Source organism: Gouania willdenowi, chromosome 7 (assembly GCF_900634775.1).
Source record: "Gouania willdenowi chromosome 7, fGouWil2.1, whole genome shotgun sequence".
Taxonomy (NCBI): Eukaryota; Metazoa; Chordata; class Actinopteri; order Blenniiformes; family Gobiesocidae; genus Gouania; species Gouania willdenowi.
The window spans coordinates 26,177,889-26,195,848 of NC_041050.1; the positions used below are offsets into that span (position 1 = coordinate 26,177,889).

Genomic DNA, 17,960 nt, shown 5'->3' on the forward strand with positions numbered 1-17,960 from the left:
AGTTACATCTAAAGCTAGAACAAAAATACCATGACATTTGTTGGCTGAAATGTTTCAGCTATAAAAATGTCCAGACATTTAAATGAGATATCTATATATATATCCTTTTTTTTTTAACAGAAAAAAGTCCTGTGCCGTGTTTTACTGATAATGTTGATCGATGTTACGAAATTCCATCGATTTGATAGGATCATCAAATAATTGATCCAGATCAATGGATTGTTACTTTATTGACTTATACTAGCACACAAATCTAAAAGTTAGATCAACTTAATTTTCATTAAATTCCCATTTTGTCTTTTTTTTTTCATCTTAAGAGTGATAAAGGACGAGCACTAAAACAGTGAAAACAGCCACTGTTGATTATACTTCTGCTTTTGAAAAATTATTTCATAACCAGTTACGGTTCAGATCTGCTAATGTATCTTATACGCCAATCTCTAAGCAACTAATTGTAGACAAGACATTACCAATGAGCCAAGTGAACTTGCCTTCACCCCATTCCAAGATTTCATTAAGGCTGTGCCAGGCGGGTGTTGCTGTCGGCTTTAAATTTCAGCCCCCCAACAACCAGCACCAATAAACAGCCGGCTATATTAACTTGTTTAGCGACAGCTGACTGCGATGTAGATCCCCTGCTTCTGTGTTTGTGTTTGTCTGTGTATGTGTCAGTAAATGTGCTTAGTGCGCTGTTGGTTTTCTTTTTCTGATGCTCTTTAAAAGCTGTAAAGACACACAAGGCTGACATTGGCTCTAGATGACTCTAAATAGTCAGCACTCGCCTAGTTTACACATATTTATACCATTCATGATAATGTAACAGTACATTCTACATTGGGGATTATGGAGAAATAAAAACAGCACTTATAAATTGCACAATGTCATATGGTTAATAAAAGAGAAAGTCGCATATCTAAATTCAGCCTATGGTGTTATGAGCCTTCATGCAAGTATTCTCCTATTTAAATTGCAATAATTTATTTAAGGAGTGGACAAAATGTCACTCGCACATCCTCATAAATCCCCTTCAACCAATGTGTGGGTGATGAACTGAGAGGTGGAAAAACTCCAGCCAAGGACATGGCTGAGCTTGACTTCTCTAATGGTTTTTAACATTGTTGGGATCAGATTAGCAGGAGCATAGTTGACTGGTGGAGCAGTACCCCTGCTAATGTGTAGCATTGTTGGCAACAATGCTACCAGGCTGAAGTGTAAACGCAGGCAGCTGGAACATGTGCAGTAACATGGCAATGAAAGCACAATAGCTCATCATGCCCAGTATGAGCTGGAAAAGGCTCCAGTTCTTTGGTTGCATCTTTAGGCTGTAACTGGAGGAAAGAGCAATACTTGCTGGAGATGGGCTCCCATGTGGAATGACTTGGAGCTAATCCTGTGCTGACAGACAGGCCTAAAGCCCATAAAATACACTTGCCCATTCTCTCATATGCGCTAAGGCGGGCCAAAAGAAAGGCTGACAGATCATTTTTATTCCTGGTCGCTGTCAATAACTTCAGTTTACAACTGATGATGGTTGTCATGTGGCCAGCCGCCTCTCCTGTTAGGAATGTGTTCTAAAATGTTTCTTGTTCCTTATACCAGGGGTTCTCAACCTTGGGGTCAGGACCCCAATTATGGTTGCGAGACAGTGGGAGAGGAATGCCAGATGTCTTTTAGAAACTAGGAATATTTTTTGAACAATTTGAGCCCATTTCTGCTTATTTTTAAGTTCCTTTTTTGCAACTACACCAAACATGCCACATTTTAACATATTTTGATCCTTTTAATGCCTTTTTGCTACATTACTCCCATTTCTGCCACTTTTCCATCACATTTCAATGCCTTTTCTGCACATTTTTTCCACTTTTCGACACTTATAAACCCTTTCCACCACTTTTCCCACCTAATGTTGCATATGTTGACCCATTATTGTCACTTTAAGCCTATTTTCACAATATTTCATGCTTATTTTTGCCAATTTAACCACATTTGTCAAGCCCATTATTTGCCAGTTTAAGCTAATTGTTCCTACTTTTTAAATTACATTACCCCTCAGTTCTTTCCACTCTTAAGCCAATATAGACACTTTGAACCCTTTATTTTTACAACTTTTTCTGTTTATTTCTGGCCCCTCTGGTTTGCAAGTTTTAACCAATTTCTGTGGTTTTTAAAATCCCATTTCACCACCTTTTTCACTTTTTTTTTAATCAATTTCAACCCAGTTTATTTCTGATTAAAACAAGGATTTACATCTTTATGATGAGTATGTACAGGCACAGTTTAAACTCAACCCCAAACTGACTTTTTTGTTGTTGATTGATCCTAGTCCAACTTTTACCATGTGTGTAGGACTGTGTGTGAGCTTCACACAATCAAGGCATTTTTTGAATTCCCCCCTAGTGGCAGGTCAGCAAAAGCAGGGGTTTAGTTACTCTTTAAATTTAAGACATGTTAGTTATGTGGTTAAGCAGCTTTAATAATAGTTCCTGCATACTTGTGCTTGTAGTTACACACCTAAATAAGTATTTAGGGACATGATAAGTTTTCTAATTTCCAATACAGGTTTACTGTTCTGTTGCTGTTGTGTTTACGCTACCACCCTAAATACCTCTGATAAATAAACAGCAGGTGCTATTTTAGACTTTTGCCTCCTCATTGCAGCCTTCATAAGCTGCATCTCACCTTAAGTGAGGATACTTCATCGAAAGTATAGTTTTACCCACTGAGGATCTCATTGCGTTTGACCCCCACGCAGACAAGCATTTCCCACCTATTTCCCTCGTGCCACCCTGCCTCCAGCTGGTTTACAGTTACACTGAATGCAGCGCTGGATCTCTACTTCACCCTCTATGTGACAGGTTCAAGGCATCACAGAAGTGTAAGCGTGTTTGTGTTTTGAGCTGTGTTGATATACGTTGCCATAGCTCCACTTCTAAGGGGATGTCCAGGAAGCGTGCAGCGAGGTGTTATTACAGAACTCACACAGCTGGATGGCTTTACCAAGCAGAATGGTCAGGCCTGACAGACGGCCTGGCTCAAATGACCGTCTAGGCCCTGAGATAAGAGCACAGCTACTCCAGAAGTTTAAGCGTTTTACATTCCAAATACATCTTTAGCGGTTAGCAGAACAATTTGGCCTTGCAGTGGAATTTTTATCAGGAGAATAAGACAGGAGAACTTGCTTTGCTTTTTGCTCTCACACTAGGAGATTTGGTTCGATTAAGCATGGAAAGCTCAAATTTAACACGATTGACTCATCAGTTAGGTCTCACGCTGCACTTTGGAAAGCAGATCATACAGCCAGCACAGCGCCACACATTTACATCCAACTGCTTGTTTTTGGTTATAGTTAAACCTGTATGTCATGTTTGCCTCCAAAAAGTTTAGAATTTGACTTCTGAATTAGCCAGGAATCATTTCCCTGCCATTTTCGTCACTTTTATTCCGTGCAATGCTAATTGAATCAGTGTAACCTTTTTCTGTCTCTGTCAATGACTGAAACTCCTCTCCATTAAGAGTTGATTCCCTGTAAATGTTTGCTGATATACATCTCTCTACACTCAGTCATGCCACACCATCCTTGTGATGATGAGTGGATAATGTGCCAGTAACTCATGTCCCTAAGAGACATTAAGCTACTTTATTTCCTTCATAGTGCACAGGGAATAGAATGCTATAATATTTTGTAATATTATATGTTTTCAATGGTCTTTTCATTAGTTTCCTTTTGAATATTTGCACAAACTCTGTATGTAACTAATCTTTTCTGAATTCCTTTTTTTTTTTTTTTTTTTTGCACATGTAAGGAACTTAGTGTTGTTAAGGTGCTTGACTGACTGCTTGAAAAAATAACATTTCACAATGTATATCGTAATCTTTTGGTGACATTAAAAATGGATTTTTTTCTCCCCAGAATCAAATTGTTTTTTTTTTTTTTGTAAAGTTGTATTTAATTGTTTGTTGTGATGTGCATTGATTTTAGGAACGATGACTCATCTGTTGTTTCGACAAGTGTATGATTCAACTTTGGATTTTGAATTTGGAAAATTTGGAAATAAAAATAGCAATAATCACTACAATACAATTTATATCAAATCGTCACCCGAGTATCGTGATTAAATCGATCCAAGAGAAAAGCACATCACCCATGCCCTAGGGCCTGCACTATGAAGCTGGATATATCTGTCCTGGATATTTCTCCATTAGCAGGCTTCACCTAACCAAACATTCTCTATAAACGTGTTCATTTAACCCGGGTGATTTCAGCTTGGCGACGTGTGCGCTCCAATGACAGGGGTGGAGATATACGTCTGACCAATTACAAACGCAGAGAAACTGTAGAGCAGCTTATGTCGCAATTGAGGAATAATTTTTTAAATATAAGAAGAATTAAAATCCATAACTTAGGCCAAAAACAACACTGTTGCAGCATAAACAGGAAGGACGGAATGCAGGAATTGATGACTGTCAATGCTTGAACTTGTGAGATTACACAATATTAATTCATGGGAGAGCAAACGGACAAACTGATCAGTTTCACTTTAATTAGGCACAGACCTCGTCTGTGGCTCTGATGTTGCGTTCATACAGCTCAGCCTACATCATAAAGTGCACAATATATTTTTTACAGCCTGTATTATCTTGCAGGACTGAGGCTCTCTGCTTCGCCACAAAAAACATGAATTAATACATTTATCGGGCTGAAAGTGCCCAACGCGTTCAGACTTTATCAGCTGACTAATGTATGTCAGTCCATCAGATAAAAAGGTTTTTCCAATAGAATGTCATTGGGTAAATGAAATGATTGCATCAACGCCTAAAAATTCTCTCTCCTGTCAGCGTCACATCAGATCCAAGCAGTGATGTGTTCACAGGGTGATCCACCTTTGATTGGGCAGGTCATTTTGCGAGAGAATTGATTGGTCAGGAGGCGGGAGTTTCATACTCGCTCAGATCCTAGCCACAACAAAACCTATTCCCAACCAGGTCAGTTGTTTAGCTTTAGTTACTATGGTGATAAATCACCATGGTAACTTAAGCTAAACAACTAAGAAGTTAACCAGCGTCGTAGTACAGGACAGTCACACCGAATAAATTCCAGAAGTTAGCGTGATAAGAGGAAATCCAGCTTTGTAGTACAGGCCTTTAATGTCTAAAATAGCTACCATATTTATCAAGCTGATTTATGTTTTTTTTTTTTTCTTTTTTTTTTTTTTCTTTAAAGCAAATGCTTAATATCAAGGCCTGGGGGCCAAATTTGGCCCTTTTAAAGCTCCCAATCCTACAATTTTCTTCAAATTATTCCCCCAAACATCCCAAAATTAAATAAAAATTGGTCACAAAATCAAGGAAATGTAGGATCCTGCATATCTGTCACTTATTGCTTAGATATTGTTGGTGCCTTACATACTTTAAATACCATTAGAGGTAGAAGTGCAAACTAGGGCACAAGAAAGACAAAATTGCTCGTTTTAACGCCTATAATCTGTGGCTCGCTTGAGATTAAACCGGTCCGTATTTGGCCCCTTAATCAAAATGAGTTTGACTGTCCTTTTTTAAAGTAACACTGATCACATGACCTACAAATGATGTCATCTGCTGAAATGTTTGTCAGTATTTTTCCTGATGATGACTAGGCTTTTGATTCCTTTCTTCTGTTGCTTTTACAGCTGAGAATCACCGTCTGGTCCCTGTCTACCAAAGCTGTGTCTTACATCAAGTATCCTAAAGATTGTCCCAAGGGTGAGTGTAATAATGATAGGACAAGTGAAGGAGTGCTTACAGAGTACCTGAGGACACGGGTTGTGCATCACATGCTGTCCTTTACCTTGCGGCACAGTCGCGCCTACATAACGCTACGGCCGCCTCTGCTGACAGCTGTGGCCCTCTCGGTGCATGGGGCATGCTCATCATTACAGGCCTGTCAACAACGACTGGAAAAATGATTGTCTGTGACTCTCCCCATCTCCACATGAAACTCAATGCCCGTCTGCGATCCGTGCATCTTCAGGGCTGTAATATAAATAATTTGGCTTAGATCGCAGCGTGCCACAGACTTGTCGGTGCCAAAGATTCAGATATTCACAGAGAATTTAAAACAAAGAATGTCCTAAGTTTGTTCTCCACTATCAGAATAAACAGTGAGCTTAACTTACCATTCCTAAAATACTTTGAATCAAACTCATTTTTTAATATTTTTATCCTCTTTCCGTAAACAAGAGGTTTACATCAACATCTTTAACTTTTCTTGATTATTTAGAGCAACCAAAAGCAGGCATTTTCACTGAAAATGCTGCAAAATGCCCCAAAAATGAAGCTGAATGCTTCACTCCAATAGAAAACAATGGGATTTTTATTACTAAAAAATATAATCAGCGTTTTTAATGGGCTTTTAATAATTGTGGACTGCTGTGTAAAAATGTTAAACCAAAGTCTAAAAATACACTGAGGTTTATTTTTAGCACTTAGCCAAATGCTGTCACAACACGGGGAGAATCCCTATCACACAGTTTACAGACAAGACAGAGACTTTAATTACCCTTAATGTGAAAGTAAACGGAGTGTTGTAAACATGCAGCATTTGCGCTGGGAAGCTGTGATGATACTCTTTACAAAACATTTAGATTTTCTTCCACATGCAGTCATGTTTTCATTAAATGCTGAAAATCAAATAATTATTTCTCTTCTTTTTTTCTCTTCCGTGCAGGCGTGGATTTCAGCAAAGATGGCCGCTACATGGCTTTGGCTGAACGCCGCGACTGCAAAGACCACGTCAGTGTATTTGTGTGCAATGACTGGCATCTGTTCAGGGTTAGTAGAGTATTACGCTAATACATGGCCCGAGTGGATGCACAGAGAAAATGGGCAGAAATAATCACTCTGTATTGGACAGTATTCATCAATGAATGATGTTATTGATATTGATGGAAGGTTACCGACTCTTCATAGGATTTCAATCTTAGTGAAACAAAAAGCTGGAGGAAAAAAAAACATTTCAAGGCTTAATTCATAAGTAAAATTATATTTTCTCCCAGTGTTACAATCCTGGGGAACCTTTTTAGTTTTTGGTAACTGGATCAACTTCTGCTTACATTGACTGGTGAAGAAACTTAACTCAAAACTTCTGTAAGGAGCACAGAGGTATGTGTTGGTTTAATACAATAAATAACAATTTTTATAACAGATAAAGACACAGTGTAGGCCTCATAAATCAATAAATTGAGTGTATTTCCTCCAAAAAACAGGAGAATTTACTAACAAACAAATGTTGAAATTGCTGCTCGCAAGATTATTCCCAGCAGCTTTATGTTGTCGTCGATTCTAACAGCAATTATTGACAGTGATATCTCTCTGAATATTACTCAAGTTTGATCACAATCCTGGGCTCATACCTTTTTTTTTTAGTAATCATATAATATAAAATAAATGAATCTTATTCTTTTACAGCATTTTGAGACTGAGACACAGGACTTGGCAGGATTGCAGTGGTCGCCAAACGGCTGTGTGTTGGCAGTGTGGGACAGCTGTCTAGAGGTTAGTGGATTGTCCTCCATAATTTATTAATGGGATTATTGAATATATATTAGTGAGCATTGGTTTTATTCTTGGGACTAGATTTTAAAAAATCTAATTAAATAGAGACTTTATAATTAATTCATCCTGATCAATCTAAATTAATTGCATAACAATATTTGACACAAGAAGCAACATTTTTCCAATTTAAATGGATTTTGCTGTATGACCATCAATAAAAACAATAAATGAGCTTAAACAAGAAAATAGTTTATTAATTTCATCACTGTGTGCTAACAATGTGTAATATGAATAAAGAATATTAGTATTGCATTGTTTATAAAGCACAAAATGACTCCAAAAACCCACAAGAAATCTGTGGCCTTTCCTGTGTTAATATTCATATTGGTCATTATTCTGAATGCTGTGAAATAATTTTTTCTCAATCTGCCAGATCAACAGTGAAATTCTTTTCATACAGACATGCAACGCAGCACAAAGGCCCATTGTTTTTTGAAGCTTCAAAATGACAGGACACACATTCAGCTTTGCTAAACCCATGTTATCATTTTAAGGCTGAAGCTTGTGTCGTCTCTACAGTACAAAGTGTTGCTGTATTCTTTGGATGGCCGGTTCCTGTCGACGTACAGTGCCTTTGAGTGGTCACTGGGGATCAAATCTGTTTGCTGGAGTCCAAGTAGTCAGTTCCTGGCCATCGGCAGTTATGATGAAAAGGTATGGTAACTCTTTTCTGTTTCTGTGCTGCTAAAGCTTACTTTTTTAATTTGTGCAAGTAAATATAATATCACTATTGTGTAAAATAAACTTCCTTCATGAGTGTTAAAATTTTCATTTCGGAACTTGAGTTAATTTTTTTTCTACAAATACATCATAGGTTTTGCTTTTCATTCAACATCGCATTAAATAATAATCATCTTTCATTCAACCAATCAGGTTCGCATCCTCAATCATATCACTTGGAAGAAAATCACACAATTTGAACACCCCGTCACCATCGACAACACAAAAGCAGTGAGTCGAGTATCATTCATCGTTCAGAGGTGATTGGTCTGTGTTCAGTGTTTGTTGATAGCTTGTTGTGTTTCAGACTGTGTATAAGGAAGTGGAGCGAAGGCCTCCTGTTGGCAGTGATGAACTTTCCATACATAACAGTGGAATAGGCTCCACCCTCTTAAACACCCAGAGTAAATGTATGGGAGCTTTTTTATTCTTTTTTTCTATTGAAAGCACAATTTGATTGCTATAATCTACTAACTCTACACATACCAAATCAGATGAGATCTGCCCACTGCCCATCCAAATTCCTGCGGTCAAACCAGATCCTGACCGAGCCAACCCAAAGATCGGTGTGTCTGCTTTGGCCTTCAGCTCTGACAGTCGATACATGGCCACTAAAAATGGTAAGACCTCATGGGTATTTGTTTTCTTCTTTCCTCAATTAAGGCTAAACAATTACTCGCATTTGCGATATTCTCACGATATCATAAAACGTGATTTTCTAATCGTAAAGGCTGCAAATTATTTTTTTTTTTGGACTGATAAGCTACATTCTTATCTGCCCTGTTACTGGTATTTTTAAGGTGGCATTAATCCTAAAGCTTCAGACAAGCATTGATGCTGTCAGTCCACCTTAAGAACCCACATGCGGAGCTGACTGATGGGAGGGGCTACTGTAGACAGTGCTCGCCTCGCTTCATGAGTAGGTGTCTGTAGACCAGGGGTCGGGAACCTTTTTGACTCAGAGAGCCATGAAAGCAACAAAATATTTGGAAATTTATTTCAGTGAGACGTGCTGACGCTGGTGACGTGCTGACGTGGTGACGTATCGATCATTTCCTGTTTACACTCTACCGCTGTTTGCAGCGCTCTACTACTGTGTTCTGCTAACGCTAATCAAACTTGTTGTCATTGATATTTTAGCCTTGAAAACACTTGTTTTACCGTACAGTTAAACTTACGAAGGTTAAGTAAAAAGCAATCCCGCCTCTTATAGGCAGTGTAATCTCCTTTAAACTTCCTTTTGTCCTTAGCTTAGCTTAGCTTAAATTTAGCACCTATGGCTTCTCTCTCCTCCCCTCCGCTCTCCTGCCCGGTGTGTCAGATGTTTAGTTACTCCTCGTCCTCCTTTAGGGACAATGGTAGTTGCATAAAGTGTAGCGTACTGTTAGATATGGAGGCGAGGATCAACAATCTGGAGAAGCGGTTCCGCACCCCTGATACCAAAACAGAAGCTAGCAAGCAGGACCTAGCCGGTGCGGACCTTGCTAGCGCTAGCTCAGCTTCCCCCCCGGCCAGCAATGAGTGGGTTACTGTCCGTGGTAAGCATAGTCGAAGGTCAAAAAGCCGCTCGGGACACCACCATGTTCACGTCTCAAACAGGTTCTCCCCCCTCCGTGAGGACAACACACTCACCGGGGAACAAACTCTGATAATTGGCGACTCCATAGTGAGAAACGTGAAGCTAGCGAAGTCAGCGGGCATTGTGAGGTGCATCCCAGGGGCCAGAGCGGGCGACATAGAATCAAATCTAAAGTTGCTGGCAAAGAGTAATCGTAAGTTTGATAGGATAGTCCTCCATGTCGGCACTAATGACTCCCGACGTCGTCAGTCGGAAGCAACCAAAGTGAACATTGAATCAGTTTGTGCTTATGCTAAAACAATGTCTCTGGTCCCTTACCAAATCTGACCAGTGATGACATGTATAGCCGCATGTCATCATTTAACCGCTGGCTATCGAGGTGGTGCCCAGAAAACGAGGTGGGCTTCATTGATAATTGGAGATCCTTCTGGGGAAAACCGAACCTGATAGGAAGAGATGGAATCCATCCTACTTTGGAGGGAGCATCTCTACTATCAGAAAACATGGCACATTTATGACATCTCATGAATGAGACCATGTTACAGAGGGGGAGTCCTCCACGCCCCTCTGCGCTTGCCTTAGGACAGTTTCCCTCCCATTGCTATTATGATAGCTGTGTTCATCGCCATGGCAACTGCTGTGATGGTGATGAATATTATTTTATGGAGACGGTGTCAGTCCCCCGACCCAAATTTCACAATGATTTTAACATAAAATCAAATAAAAGAGCTATCAATTATAAAAATCTGAAAAAAATTAAAATCTGAAATCTAGAAACACCAAAACATAAAACCATTAGATGTGCTCTATTAAATATTAGATCACTGAGATCCAAATCTCTACTAGTAAATGACCTTATCTCAGAAAATAACTTTGATTTATTCTGTTTAACTGAAACATGGCTGTATCAAGATGAATATGTTAGTTTAAATGAAGCCACTCCTCCCAGTCATTTAAATACTCATATGCCACGAGACATAGGCCGTGGAGGTGGTGTAGCAGCTATTTATCATTCCTCTCTCCTAATCTATCCTAAACCAAAGGCCAGTTACACTTCCTTTGAAAGCCTGATTCTAAATTTATCTCATACCGAATCAAAAACCTGCCAGCCAGTCTTATTTGCGATAATTTACCGTCCTCCAGGCCCTTATTCTGAATTTCTATCAGAATTCTCTGAGTTTATATCAAACTTAGTCCTCAGTTCTGATAAAATACTAATAGTAGGAGATTTTAATATCCATGTGGACAAAGATAGTGATAGCCTGAGCTCAGCCTTTATGACCCTAATAGACTCAGTTGGCTTTTTTCAAACTATTAATGAAGCTACTCGTCATTTAAATCATACTCTTGATCTTGTTCTAACATATGGCCTTGATATTAATGAACTAAAAGTCTACCCTGAAAATCCTCTGCTATCAGATCACTTTTTAATATCTTTTAACATTATCCTAGAGGATCTCGCACTGTGCAATAAAATAGTTATGAGTAGAAATCTGTCCAATAGTGCTGTGGCTAAATTTAAAGAGGCCATTCCTGCTGCCTTAAACTCAGTGCACCATCCAATAAATAACTATGATATTAATTATAACCCCTCTCAACTGGATTTGCTTGTCGATAGCTCTGCTAGTCTACTAAAATCCACCTTGGACTCAATTGCCCCATTGAGGGAAAAAACTATTAAACGTCAGAGGAAAGCTCCGTGGTTTAGCTCTGAAACTCACACACTCAAACAAACAACCCGTAAATTAGAGAGAATGTGGCGCTCCAATAAAACAGAGGAGTCACGAATACTCTGGCAAGAAAGCCATAGTAAATACATGACAGCCTTACGACATAGTCGATCTACATACTATTCCTCACTAATTGAAGAAAATAAAAATAATCCGAGGTACCTTTTCAGCACTGTAGCCAGGCTAACACAAAGTCAGAGCTCTATTGAGCCCATGATTCCTCTAGCCCTCAGCTGTGAGGACTTTATGACATTTTTTAACGATAAAATTCATAAGATTAGAGATAAAATTAGCCACTCCCTGCCTTCACCTGGGCCTGCTGTACCATTAAATGTAAATAGGCCTAACCTAAACTGTTTCACACATATAGGACTTCAGGAACTTAACTCTATTATTTCATCCTCCAAACCATCGACCTGCCTTTCAGATCCGATCCCAACTAAGCTGTTTAAAGAAGTTGTTCCCCTGGTCTGCCCATCTTTGTTGGAGACAATAAATATATCCCTATCAATAGGCTACGTGCCACAGTCCTTTAAAGTAGCTGTAATCAAACCCCTTCTCAAAAAACCTACTCTTGATTCCAGCACTTTAGCAAACTACAGGCCTATATCTAATCTTCCTTTTATTTCAAAGATTCTTGAGAAAGTTGTGGCAGCTCAGCTCTGTGAATTTCTTCAAAACAACAGCCTGTTCGAGGACTTCCAGTCAGGTTTTAGAGCTCAACACAGCACAGAGACTGCTTTAGTTAAAGTAAATAATGATCTACTCTGGGCTTCAGATGAAGGACGACTCTCAGTGCTGGTTTTATTAGATCTTAGTGCAGCTTTTGACACTATAGATCACTATATTCTACTAGAGAGATTAGAGAAATTACTTGGAATCACAGGGACTGCCCTAAACTGGTTTAAGTCCTACCTATCTGATAGGTACCAGTTTGTACACGTGAATAATAAGTCTTCTGTGTACACTAAAGTAAGCTACGGGGTTCCTCAGGGCTCTGTGCTAGGTCCAATCCTCTTCTGTATCTATATGATCCCCCTTGGTAATGTTATGAGAAAATACTCTGTTAACTTTCACTGCTATGCTGATGATACCCAACTGTATGTATCAATGAAGCCAGGTGAGACAAATCAGCTATCTAAACTTGAGGCCTGTCTAAAGGACATTAGGGCCTGGATGGACCAAAATTTTCTTCTTCTCAACTCAGACAAGACTGAGGTCATTGTACTGGGCCCACGACACCTTAGAGAAACCTATGCTAGCCTAACTGCCCTAGATGGCATTACTCTGGCACAAAGCACAACTGTTAGAAACCTTGGGGTTCTATTTGATCAGGACTTATCCTTCAACTCTCACATAAAACAAACTTCAAGAACAGCCTTCTTTCATCTCCGTAACATTGCTAAAATCAGATCTATCCTGTCTCAGGGCGACGCCGAAAAACTAGTCCATGCTTTTGTTACCTCTAGACTGGATTATTGTAATTCTCTTTTAGCAGGCTGCCCGAGCAAGTCGCTTAAGACACTTCAGCTGGTTCAAAATGCTGCAGCACGTGTACTGACTAAAACTAGGAGAAGAGATCACATTACTCCTGTATTAGCCTCTCTGCATTGGCTTCCCATAAAATATAGAATAGAATTCAAGATTCTTCTTCTCACTTATAAAGCCCTAAATGGACAGGCACCTGTCTATCTCAAGGAGCTTGTAGTGCCATACAATCCCCCCAGAACACTACGCTCTCAAAATGCTGGACTACTCGTTGTTCCATTCGTCTCTAAAAGTAGTATAGGAGGAAGAGCTTTCAGTTATCAGGCCCCACTTCTCTGGAACCATCTACCAACCACGGTTCGGGGGGCAGACACCCTCTCTACCTTTAAGGTTAGGCTCAAAACATTCCTCTTTGGTAAAGCTTTTAGTTAGGAACCAGCTCATAGCTCATAATTACGATGCAATAGGCATAGACTGCCGGGGGGGGGGTCTGGCATGCTCGGTTGGAGAGAGGTTGGAGAGGGCGTTAAGAGAGAGGTCATTTAGGTTAGAGAGGGACCGGAGAGGGTCCCATTCCTCTCTCAAACACTCCCTGTATGTCTGCTTCTTCCCTTGTGTGTTTGCTCCTGTACTCCTTCTGGCTTTTGTCTTGCAGGTCCGTGGGATCCTCAGTGTGGAGTTACAGAGTCTCAACAACTCTGTCTCCACCCTTTCCTCTGCACACACCCAACACAGCATAACGTGGATGGCTGTTCATCATAGGAATGGGATCCACACAAGGTTCCTGCTGCTTAACAGAAGGTTTTCCTTGCCGCCATGATGAATTCATGTTGGGTGTATATACGTATATATGCATATGTGTGTATCCATAAAATGAAGAGTCCATCCTTAAGACTGCTCTACTGTAAAGTGTCTTGAGATACCATTGGTTATGATTTGGCGCTATACAAATAAAGATTGATTGATTGATTGATTGATATAATATATTTTAAGACTGAATTTAACTAAATGTGAGTATAATAAGCCTCTGGATTTATTCTTTTAAATAATGTTGTTATAATACTCACCATTAATGCGACTTCTGGTGCTGCATGGATTTGTTGATGGCTTTGTAGTCTGGTTGGTACTTGGTGAGGTTAAGCTTCATGCAGGCGTTGAGGCTTTCATCCGTTAAACGTGATCGTAGGTTGGACTTGATGTTTTTAAGATGCGAAAATGACTGGTCACATGAATACGTAGATCCAAACATGGTCAACACAGCAATACTCACAGGCTTCAGTGTGTCGTATGTGACAGGAAGCGCGTTCCAAGTTTTGATAATCAGCTGGTCTTCAGGTTGAAGTTTTTTCATTTCTGTCCACATGTGCTTGCTCGCCAACTCAGCTTTCTGTCGTGCGATTCTTTCCAAATCATCATTCATTGACTTGAACTTATTCACCCACATGTCTGAGGCCTTCAGGTCAGCCACTTCTGCTTCAAAATCTCTGAGGGAAACATCAGGAATGTAACTCAGGTCGGCTGTGTTCAGTGAACACACGTTTGGATGGGTGATGAATTTAAAAGACGAGTGTGCTCACGAAAATCTCCAAAGCGTGCTTTGAACGACTGTAGGAGACTAGATGTGAAGCCAGCTAGCTGGTGGAGATCAAAGTTTTGAGTGGGCTCACTTGCCGTGCATGCATCTTTAAATTGTTGCAGTTTTTCAAAATGTAGTAAACGACCTGTTTCAAGATCCATGATAAAGAGCTCCAGCTTGTTTTCAAAAGCAAACACGGCGTGTTGAAGGGTTAAAACTCTATTTCCAATGCCTTGCATTTTCACGTTGAGCTGGCTCAGATGTTCAGTCACATCCACGAGAGAGTAAAATTTGAGGAGCCACTCGGTTTCGGCTAGCTCAGGATGCTCGATGCCTTTTATTTTAAGGAAAGTCCAGATTTTGTTCAGGCAAGCCGCAAAACAGCTGAGCACCTTCCCCCTTGACAACCAACGCACATTGCTGTGCAAAAGCAGACCGTGATAGTTATTTCCAACTTCATCCAGCAGTGTTTTAAACTGGCGATCATTTAAGGCTCGGGCAACAATAAAGTTGATGACACGAATGACCAGCGACATCATTTCGCCAAGCTGCCCATCACATACCTGAGCACAAAGTGCCTCCTGGTGTCGAATGCAATGGAAACTTAGGATAGGTCTATTTTCATGTTCACGGAGAAGCGCCACAAATCCTTTGTTTTTCCCCACCATACACGGAGCACCATCAGTACACACTGAGAGAAGTTTATCCATAGGCAGATTTTTTTCATGAGCGAACTCCATGAAAGACTTGAATAAATCTTCACCTCTTGTGGACCCTTTTATTGGCAGAACAGCAATACTTTCTTCGCTCAGTGTGTCACCAGCAGCATATCTTGCAATCACACTGAACTGCGACAAATGACTTACGTCTGTTGACTCATCCAAAGCCAGGGAAAAGAACGGCGCTGCATTTATGTCCTTCACTTGCGTTTCCTCCACTTGGTTTGCCATCATGATGGTACGATCATGAACAGTTCTTGCCAACAGAGGCATGTCTTGTATCCGTTTGATTATCTTGTCTTTGTTCGGAAGATCATCAAAAAGTTCATTGGCTACATCCAGCATGAACGTTTTAGCATACTCGCCTTCTGTGAATGGTTTTCCGTTCCTCACAATTGCTAAAGATCCAGCAAAACTAGCGGAATTATAGTCACCTTGCCGGGTCCATAGGCGGAGTTGCTGCTGGCTAGCTTGCACCCTGCTCAGTAGCTCTTGGCACGCTTTCTTCCTGCTGTCTCCCGCAGGGTATTTCGATGCAAAGGTAGCATGGCGTGTCTCGAAGTGCCGCTTTACATTCGACCGTTTCATCAATGCGATTTTGTCATTGCAAATTAGGCACACCGCAGAACCTGCTCTCTCCACAAAGGCGAATTTTTCAGTCCATTCGTCCTGAAATGTACGATACTCATCATCTTTTTTTTCTTTTCGCCATCTTCTTCGTTGAAGGGTTAGCTTTGAGCTAATGACCGAGCAGACTGATTCAAAAGGGAGCGTTTACCTGATTACCCAAAAACGGCCAACGTAGGCTATTATCATCCAATTAAAATAATGGACAATTGCTCCTGCAGCCCTGAACAAGACATAGCAGTGGAAAATCGATGGATGGATTGAAACAAGTGATAATATTTTGTTTTATCTGAAAAGCCGAAATCGGCGAGCCAGATGCAATCATCAAAAGAGGCACACCTGGCTCACGAGCCATAGGTTCCGACCCCCGCTGTAGACGCTATCCACACACTCTTGTTATGGTATTCAGCTAAAAAAACTGCACACTACAGTAAAATACATGCTTTTTACGCTGCTATTGTGATTTTGAGTCAGAAACGTGTGTGCCGCTGCAGAGGTGGAGGGTTCCTTTAAATGCAAAATTCATTGAGACCATTTTATTTAGGGATGTAACGATTCACTCAACTCCCGATTTGATTCGATTCACGATACTGGGTTCACGATACGATTCTCTCACGATTTATTTTACAAAATGGGACTGTAGACACATTTTTTTTTTGGGAAAAAAACTAGAAAATACTGTATTATTTTCCTTTTATTTTTCATTGTCAAAAGAATTCCTTGATAAACTATTCAAAACAATGCAATTTAACTAAAAATAAACCTTGAATGAAATAAACAAAGGAATAATACAAATGAAAATGAAGCCTATTAATTTAAATTCTGGTTCTATAATAAACAATGCAAAACTGCATAATAGTTCTTTTTCTTTTTAAAAGTGCAACTGAAAATGTATTTTGTGCCTTAACAATTGGACTTTTAAAAAAAAAATTACGTCATATTTGTTTGGACCAGCAGAGGGCGCTGGTAACACAGTGGTCGGCTGGCATGCAGATATCTTGCAGTGAAGAAGAGAAGCTATGCTAGCAGACAGAGCTAATAGAAAAACGTGACTTTTACAGATATTCAAGTAATATTACAGATATTCTTTCAGTGCTAAAGGGGTAATGAGTAGAAGGCGGCCAGAAAGAAAGTATTAGCAGACTCCGCCCGCCGCCTACACTTGTGGATAGCAATTTTCAGAAAATTGATATCAACCGTGATACCTATGAATTGATTTTTAACTGCCTTACGATTAATCGTTACATCCCTAATTTTATTTATTTGCAATGAAAACAAAAACTGCAGATAAAACTATTGTTATGTTTCATTTGTATTGCGTTTTAGTACCAACTAATTAAAACAATGCCTGATGGCACAATTTAACTTTTTGTCAGTGCATTTAATGACATTAGAGATGGAACAGTACTTATCTTTCCGTAGACAACATGGCGAGTGCTGTGTGGGTGTGGAACATGCAGAAGCTGAGGCTGGAGGCTGTGTTGGAGCAGATTTCAAGCGTACACTGCTTTCAGTGGGACCCCAAGCGCCCCCGGCTGGCACTGTGCACAGGCAACTCCAAGCTCTACCTCTGGTCACCAGGAGGCTGTGTCTCTGTTCAAGTTCCCACTGAAGGTAAAATCTATTGTGCAACTCTATTGTATTATTTAAAAAAACATGATTCAAGAAACGGCAAAACTAATCAGGTATTGATTCGACCCTTGTAAAGTTTTTAATAAAAAGTAAGAAATGTTGGATTATTAATGTATAATATAATTTCTTTTCGAGGGTCTAAATTTGAGATACAAATTACTTTTCATTGCAGCCGTGTAAGATGTGGGCATGTTTTCCCTGAAACTTTTATTAAATTTTGTATTTATGAGTTTTGTTTCATATCCTTATCACTCGTAACATAATAGCTGTGTTGGAAATGGCACACTCCTTACTATACA

The 17,960-nt window shown here is 39.8% G+C and overlaps 1 protein-coding gene across 1 annotated transcript in view; it reads left to right on the top strand.

Annotated features, from left to right (window-relative positions):
• The window catches only part of wrap73 (WD repeat containing, antisense to TP73), a 28,358-nt gene that overhangs the window by 8,279 nt on the left and 2,119 nt on the right, over window positions 1-17,960 (top strand). The window contains exons 5-12 of the mRNA XM_028453189.1: window positions 5,667-5,739; window positions 6,704-6,807; window positions 7,444-7,530; window positions 8,110-8,244; window positions 8,464-8,541; window positions 8,618-8,720; window positions 8,805-8,930; window positions 17,452-17,643. Of these exons, the coding sequence (XP_028308990.1) occupies window positions 5,667-5,739; window positions 6,704-6,807; window positions 7,444-7,530; window positions 8,110-8,244; window positions 8,464-8,541; window positions 8,618-8,720; window positions 8,805-8,930; window positions 17,452-17,643 (898 nt within the window). The remainder of the gene's footprint in view (window positions 1-5,666; window positions 5,740-6,703; window positions 6,808-7,443; window positions 7,531-8,109; window positions 8,245-8,463; window positions 8,542-8,617; window positions 8,721-8,804; window positions 8,931-17,451; window positions 17,644-17,960) is intronic.